Here is an 8,697-nt window from a genome sequence, read left to right on the forward strand (position 1 = left end):
GTGGTGTGTTGTCAAATCAATACTTATAGTGCGCATTAAATTGGTGCGCAATACAAAACGGTCAAAAAATACAGCAACGTATTGTCAAATCAAGCCTTTATGTGTCATAGATTCCTGAAATTGTCATGCGTGGTGTGTTGTCAAATCAATACTTATAGTGCGCATTAAATTGGTGCGCAATACAAAACGCGCAAATAATGCAGCTTGTACCTGAAGGGTTGGGTTGTTGCACTTCCACGCACAGATTTTGTGCGTGAAAGTGCAAAAATCGTATTGTACACTTTCACGCACAAAATCTGTGCGTGAAAGTGGAACAACTTCAACCTAAACCCTAAAATCTGTGCGTGAAAGTGGGAAAAATTTTTTTTACACTTTCACGCACGGAATTTGTGCGTGAAAGGGTAAAATAGTTTTGCCACTTTCACGCACAAATTCTGTGCGTGAAAGGTTAAATATGTTTTTCCACTTTCACGCACAAATTCTGTGCGTGAAAGTTCAAAAACTTACACCCAAACCCTGAAATCTGTGCGTGAAAGTGGAACAAACATATTTAACCCTTTCACGCACAGAATTTGTTCGTGAAAGTGAAAAAATATGCAAAAAATATATATTATTTACGATAAATTTAAAGACTAAATATGCAAAAAATATATATTATTTACGATAAATTTTACAACACTAATGTATATACACTATCGAGGATGGGTCCCACATGTAGTATGCCTGAGACTATCCCTAGGCCTAAGGCTCATACCATCCCCACCGGGCTCGTCATCGTCTCCATCGCCCTTTTTCCTCTTAATAACCGGGCGCTCCAACTCATGATCATCATCTCTTCGCCTGACCCGTGATCCCTTAACTAGAACGTGCTTCTTCTTGGGATCTGATCCCGCTGGCACACTCAGAACCTCAGGCTGAGTTAGGTCTGGTGTCTCGACCTCTACCTCGTCGGGAGTCGCCACCTCAGGCGCCGAAGGATGAACCTGAAAAGTATATAATAATTAGTACCATTCATTATTTATATTGAATACATTAACGTTATTTATTTAATAGAACCTGTGTGTCAACGGGCGCCTGAGTAGGCTCCTGAGATGGGTCTGTAGGCTCCTGAGATGGGTGGGGTGGTGAATATGAGGTAGTCTCCTGGATGGGTCGCTCCTGTGGACCCACAGGCGTAGAACAATGAACCTGAAATAATATATAAATAATTTAGATTTGATTTATTGTAAAATGAACCTGAAATAAACAAATAATTAATAAATTACTTTACTTTGTTGTAAAAGTCAAACCTGTGTGTCGACGGCCTCCTGAGATGCCTGGTGAGAGGGCTCCTGAGCGGCCCCTGCGGCAGGTGATGCAGATGGTGCCATATCAAACACGAAGTCCTCGAACATGGTGTCGTCGAACTGCAAATGTAGGCCACCCTGTAGATCACGAACTGGCCGCTCACCCTGTGGATCACGAACTGGTGGATATGGAGTCGCCATGCATCATCGACGCCCGCACGCTCGTCCCTCGTATAGTGGTCATGCTCCCAAACCGTAGCCGCGGGTATATTCTGTACATACCCAAACTGCCGTAACACGCGATCGGGCGCGTGATACTCAACGATATCCATATGTATCAATGGACACCGCGACATCCACATGTGCTGACCAGCCCTACAAAACGCCGGCCAAACCCCCTCATCCAAAATATGATCATACGGCGTCCATATAAAAGCACAGTAAAAAGAATTGAACTAGTTAACAACATAAGACTAAAATAGTAGTTATGTGGTCTAGCGTGTGAATCCAAAATATGAACATACCGTCTGCGCCGTCATGCGGTCTAGCTGATCCCTAAACGGGAGAAGGCTGTGGTGCGTCTCCACACGTCGGCGTACGCCTCGCGACCATCTCCGCGCGTATGGCATCGGGACAGTAAGATAGTCAGCGGGAGGGTCAGCTGGTATGGGCTGAAAAGGTCTCAACCTAGTCCACACCCATATCTGATATAGTCAATTAAAAAAAAAATTATCAGTCGTCGTTTTAAAAAAATATATTTTGTGTATAATTACACGCACTTAAATATATAACCTGAAGGAGTGAGCAAAATGCAGGGACCTCTACCCTCGTGCCCATAGAACATCGGCAGAATCCTCGATACATGTAGCCCAGCCACGGCGGCGCCCAACTATAACATCCTATCTCTCGGCGAGATCGTTGATATACCGAAGATACCTCAAGCTCATATGCGAACCCGAAGTGTTCGAGAATAGGATGGCCCCGAATATGATGAGTAGGTATAGACGCGCACGTCGATCAACATCAGCCTGAGGCGTGTCCTCTCCAATCGGATGCTGCATGTCTGTGAGGCGCAAGTGAGCATAAAGGGCCGACAACAAAAGCCGACTCTGGCCGGAAATATGACCATCCAGAGCAGCGAAACCGGTGAGCCTAATCAACTCATCTCGGTAAGGCGGCAGCACAGGAGGCTCCTCAATATACAATGGGCGTCCATCAACCTGTAGCCCATAAATGACCTCCACATCCTGAAGGGTAATGGTAGCCTCACCGGTGCGGAGATGAAATGTGTGCGTCTCCGGTCGCCACCTCTCAATCAATGCTGTCACTAGCGACCTATCGTGCTGTACCCGACCAACTTCGACGCACCGGTAGATACCGCCCCGACGTAGTATATCCAGGACACGAGGATGTGGGGGGCGAGCAGCTAAGATCTCCCATGCTGAGTCCCCTAACCGGGTACGGACCTGAGACTCGGGCTGCAGGTCGGATGTCCATATATGTTGCGACCTATGCTCGGGCTGAAGATACAGTAACTCTCGGTCGAAGGGCCCCGGATCAAGAGGGTGGTGATCCATCTATTTTACGCATTTTAAATAAATCATTAACAAGTAGTATTAGTATTAGTATTAGTTATGTAATCTTTTATCGAAAATTTTATTAAAGATTGTGGTGACCCATCTGTTTTACGTATTTTAAATAAATCATTAACAAGTAATATTAGTTACGTAATCTTTTATCGAAAATTATATTAAGGATTTTCAATCCTAAGCTACGGGTTATGAATCCTAAACTAAGGGTTTTCATTCCTAAAATATAAAGATGAGTTAAATAATTAACAATTAGTTAGGATACAATTAGTATAAATAATTAATAAATAAACAAATAACTAACAAATCAAATAATTAACAAGTTATTATCATATATTTAATAAATAAACAATTAAGTAACTAATCAAAAAATTAATAAATTATTATCGTATATTTAACAAATAAACAATTAATTAACTAATGAAACAATTAAGAAATTATTAACAAATAAACAATTGGCTTAGCAAAAACAAAATAAATAATTAGCGATCTAACAATTGAAATAGCTAGTCTAACAATTAATAAATACTTAAGTCGCTAATCCAATAATTAACAAATACTAAACAAACAAGCAATAAATAATTAACTAATTAACAATAGATAAACAAATTAAAAAAAAAAAAAAAAAAAAAATGGGCAGTCCCAACAGTGCACGGACTGCCCAAAAACGCAAAAAAAAAAAAAAAAAAAAGCAAAACGAGTAATCCACCACAGTTATACAATGACCATGCTTAGGGTAATAATATATTTAACAATGTAATAGAAAATTTGTAGTGAAATACCTAGATTGAAGCTTTTTTTGAGTTTTTGAAATGTGTTATACGCCGCTCTATTCCGAAATCCAACCTTAGAAACTTGTTCCTACACTTCAATATACCAAGAATATTGAGTTTTGGATTGAAAAATAACACGAAATTATAGTTTTAAAGGGGTGGGACCACCGAAAAATGGGGTTAATGGCGGGTGGGGAGGGAGATGTCGCGATCTGGTGGGGAAGACGGTGATTTATGGTTCCTCATTCACGCACGAATTTCGTGCGTGAAAGGGCCAAAGTGAAATTTTGCACTTTGGTCCTTTCACGCACGAAATTCGTGCGTGAATACTATTAATGGAATTTTTTTTTTTTTGCACTAGTTTGGTTCAACTTTTTATTTTTTGTGCTACTTAAGTCGCGGACTCCTGTCTATTCCTATTATCTGCAGTTTTATGTTTCTTTAGTTGATAAGGCCCTTTGACACAATAAAAACACCGTTGAGACTAAATGATCCATCCTATTAAGAAGCAACATGATGGACCTATTCCTGTGCCACTCTGGAACAGTAGTTCATAATGCAAGAAGATAACAACTTAATTTGTTAACTACTGATATTGGGCATATTTATATATATTTTAATATTAATTTACCCACATTTTTACCGCTCTTTGGTTTTATTTTATCTTGAATATGCCCAACTAAATTCAATTACTGATATTATTCTGCCTGTGTGCTATTTTGATATTTTAGGAACAATCTGATGAAAAAGGGAAGCTACAGGGACTAATTGAAAAGCTAAACAAAAAGTAGACAAAATTGGGAGCTGTTACATTAAGGTGAATTAATTTGCAGCAAGGGACTTAAGGGACATACTGGACACATGTTGTGCATAGAAAAAGAATAAAAGTCCAAGTCCTAAGGGAAATAGGAGATGAACGATTCTGTCTTTCCAAAATATATAAAGGAAATTAAGGACCTATTGAGGGGGGTTGCACGCTGGGAGCCGCACAGAGGCTTTCGCCCTATCCCTTTCTCTCTTTTTTTTCTTCTCTTTAATTTTATTTTTCCTTGTTTGGTTACCATGTCTATGTGGTGCTAAACTTTTATTATAGGATTTTGATGGAATCTTTTGTAGGGTGAATTCTTGTTAAATTTTAGTATAATTGAGCCATTGGATTTTCTACTTATTCAACTATGTGCTTATTTCAGTTGATTGAATGGCCATTGATTAGCTGTTCCTATTTATTTTGTGTTGCTCGAGAGAGAATGCATATTTAGGTAGTTGTTGAACAATGTCACTCCTTAGGTATATGAGAGATCAATACGGCGTGGTTAAAAGTGGGATTAGAGATAACGAAGCTTTGAGGTGGTCATAGTGAGCAGTGAGAAATTGCTAGCTAGGGTAGTTAGAGAGAATACATCTAGTAAATTATGGTGATTGCTCGAGAGAGAATTACTATAAATTGAGTGCTCACGATCCGTAGAGAATAAATCAGTGAGATTATAGAAAACGTAGCGAGAAGATTCCGATAATTGGGGGAATCATAACCCTAGACCTTCTTAATCTTGTTTCCAACTTCATCCTCTTTAATTGATAATTTTTACTGCTTTATTATTTATTAGTAAGTAGTTTAAAATAGAAATCTTAATCTTTATATTTTGAGAATATTGTTCGAACTTATCCTCTTAGTAATATTGAACGGTTATAGCTAGTGTTAGTTCTCTGTGGGATTTGATTCCGGACTTGTAGACTGGATTATATTTGCAGCGACCACTTATCCTTTTTAGGATTAGAGTTGAGCGTGATCAACTACCAATCAAACAAAAATGAAATTTCCGGCAGAACCATGGCTATAATAGCATTGGGCAGTATAACAAAACAAAAGCTAAGTATACTTTGTTTGGAGCTGCTTTGAAGCCAATAGCCCGTATGCTATAAAGTTTAAGATGCTAATAAATGCTATGTATTATACAACATATTTAACACAGTAAATATATTTTTAATTAACTCATCCCAAAAAAGGCTAAGGAAATGCAGTCATGTATAATTTAATAGCAGCTGAGGGCACCATCTTGCATGATTTTGTCTCTTCTTGACCATGAGTAGAGAGCTATCCTGCAATCAGCTAGCAGTATTAGGTACATACTCTCTCCTCATAGATTCAAATCCCATATCAACATCTTTTCAAAAATTCCTAACATCTTTTCACTGTGGATTTGAACACAGGTCCTTATTTATATACATAGGAGTATTAGAAAGGAGTATAAATTTTAAAAACTGCTTGATTCATAAAATAGTCCTCCCTCCTTTCAAGTTTATGCGACACTTTTCTTTTCATTATGTTCCGAAAAGGATGACAACCTTCTTAATTTGGAAACAAGTAGCTTAACGGTTTTCAAAATGAGAAGCTTTTATAATCGCACTAATATTATGGTATATTTAAGGCCACAAGTTTTAAAAGTTTTATAGCCACATAAATGTTATGACATGTTTAACGCTAGAAATTTCAAAAGTTTTCACCTTTTCCTTAAATTCAAAGCCGATTCAAAATGTGTCACATAAATTGGAATAGAAATGGAAAGAGTATATATTAGTGTCATAGAACATGGAATTGTTGAAATATGAATCTTGCCTTGGAAGAAGAAAAAGAATTTTTGATTTATGTGATACATGAATTTAGTTAATTCATGTATTTGGATATTAGTGCAAGGATACATGTATGGTTGATACATGTATTTGAGAAAAAATGAGGATGGACATAATTAAATGATGATACATGTACTAGATTAGGTACATACTAGGATAGTCCTATAAATACCTTAGTACTATAGTCATTTGATGAGAAGAAAAAAAATATAATCCCTCCATTTCAATTTATGTGAACCCATTTGACTGGGCACGGCATTTAAGAAAGAGTGAAGACTTTTGAAACTTGTGGTTCAAAATAAATCTTGAATATTTGTGTGGCTGTAAATAATTTCATAAAGTGAATTTATTTCCAAATTAGGAAAGAGTTCATTCATTTTGGCACGGACTAAAAAGGAAATAGGTTCACATAAACTGAAGCAGAGGGAGTAGCTTTTTATGCAAGTTAAGTGGTGGAAGAATATATTCCTCACTTCTCTTCAAAGAGAAATTATTCATTTTGTAAGAAAAGTTGAGTGGAACAAAGAAGAATCGTTGCCTCACTTGTCTTCAACCGAGAATTTAAGTGATTGATAGTGCTCCTCCTCCCCCGATTTTTCAACATTTGGTATCAGAGCCATTTGTCTTAAGAGACTTGTAGATAACCCCAATTTTCAAAAGATATGAAAGAATGAATTTTCAGATTGAAATGAATATGAAATTAGCTATGATAGCTATGGAATGCTATGATAGAGAAGCATCAGCTTGAAGTAATTATTATGGTAGGTGAAACTACCAAGAGTTGTCAACCTTGATGAAGCAGTTGAATTTGAAGTAGCTGCACGACGAAGAATCTCGAGTAGAGAGGTAGCAGATGATATTGCTGCCGTGAGAAAGATGGATAAGAAAATCCACACTTTCATCTATCAAGAGATTGATGAAATTTTTTTGGAGAAGGTTTCTTTTATGAAATCTGAGAAGATGAAGATGAAGATTATTATCATCATCATCATGAGAAAGCATGTAGTTGAATCTAACAACACTAGCTTTAATGATAATTTAAAGAAGTGAATCCCGAAGAGATGTACGCTTCTAAAATATAATCTATTGTTGTAGAATCTAAAAATATTTTTATAATAAAGATGATAATTGAGATAATGATGAAAACTAATTGCTCATGCTATTGAGAAATCTCCAAAAGGGGAGATTAGTAGTGTAGAGGAAGGTACAGATGATATTAATGATATGCCTTTTAAAGGACAAATAGTAGAAATGACAACCTCAATCTCAAGAAGGAAACATCTTCTGAGAAGATGAGAGAATCTGAAAACATGAGGATCTTTTGGAGATCAATGATGAGATCACATAAAGAATGTGGTCTTGAGCTAGCTTTGCAAGTCAAGGCTGTGTTGGACTCAAACTCCTCCTATAAGAAGAAGAGAGAACTTTGCTACTGGCGCTTCAAGAGGAAGAGGCTGAAATCCATATTTGAGAAGTCGAAAAGTACTTTGTGAATTCCAACCACAAGGTTCAAGGGAGAGTGTTGAAATGTGAACCTTGCTTTGGAAGAATAAAAAGATTTTTTGATTTATGTGATACATGAATGAAGTAATCATTTAAGTATCTTATATAATACTTTCGCCCTAAACTCCCAGGTTATTAATGTAAGGATACATGTATGGTTGATACCTGTATTTGAGAAAAAAAGGAGGATGAATAGAATTAAATGATGATATATGTACTAGATTAGATACATGCTAGGATAGTCCTATAAAACCTAAGTACTACAGTCATTTGATGAGAAGGAAAAATGTAGCCTTTTATGCAAGTTATGTGGTGCAAGAATATATTCCCCACTTCTCTTCAAAGAGATATGATTGATTTTGTAAGTCAAGTTGAGTAGAATCAAGAAGAATTGTTGCTTCACTTGTCTTCAACCGAGAGTTTGAATTATTTAAGTGTTTTCTCCTCCCCCCATTTTCTAACAGGAATAATATCACTTTATAGATTGTAATATGTTAGTTCACTGTCTGTGTGTATATAAACTTGCAATTTCGAAACCTATTTGTATTGGGAAGAATACGCACTCGGGTATCTGCAAACGACCGGGCATTAGGATGACGGGGGATCCTTCACACCTGTCTTCCATTCCCAACAATTCACGTCACATCAACCGACATACATCAGAGAGCTGCTGCACGAACGAACGTTGGTGCTTCAAATGCGTCACGTCACTTGTACTTTAGTGTAGAAAAGTTCGTCTTTGGCTTATATAAGGATATCTTTGGCGGGGGGGGGGGGGGGTGAAGACATCCCACACTTTGTAACTCTAGCATATCCTTATCTCCATTAAGTCTTGTAAAAAAACACGATTGGTGGCATAAAAGATTGATCTTGTGGATTTGAACTCATTTTTTATCATCTTCAATATATCCTTTATTT

At 37.2% G+C, this 8,697-nt stretch overlaps 1 protein-coding gene across 1 annotated transcript; it reads right to left on the reverse strand.

Annotated features, from left to right (window-relative positions):
• Positions 1 to 678: 678 nt before the first annotated feature.
• Positions 679 to 1,487, reverse strand: LOC132061414 (proline-rich receptor-like protein kinase PERK9). The gene is made up of 3 exons (XM_059454241.1): positions 1,290 to 1,487; positions 1,057 to 1,188; positions 679 to 983 (listed from the first exon to the last, which is right to left on the reverse strand). The coding sequence occupies exons 1-3, from the start codon at positions 1,485 to 1,487 to the stop codon at positions 693 to 695; spliced, it is 621 nt and encodes a 206-aa protein (XP_059310224.1). The 3' UTR covers positions 679 to 692.
• Between the last annotated feature and the right edge of the window lie 7,210 nt (positions 1,488 to 8,697).

This window comes from Lycium ferocissimum, chromosome 6 (assembly GCF_029784015.1).
Source record: "Lycium ferocissimum isolate CSIRO_LF1 chromosome 6, AGI_CSIRO_Lferr_CH_V1, whole genome shotgun sequence".
NCBI classification, from domain to species: Eukaryota; Viridiplantae; Streptophyta; class Magnoliopsida; order Solanales; family Solanaceae; genus Lycium; species Lycium ferocissimum.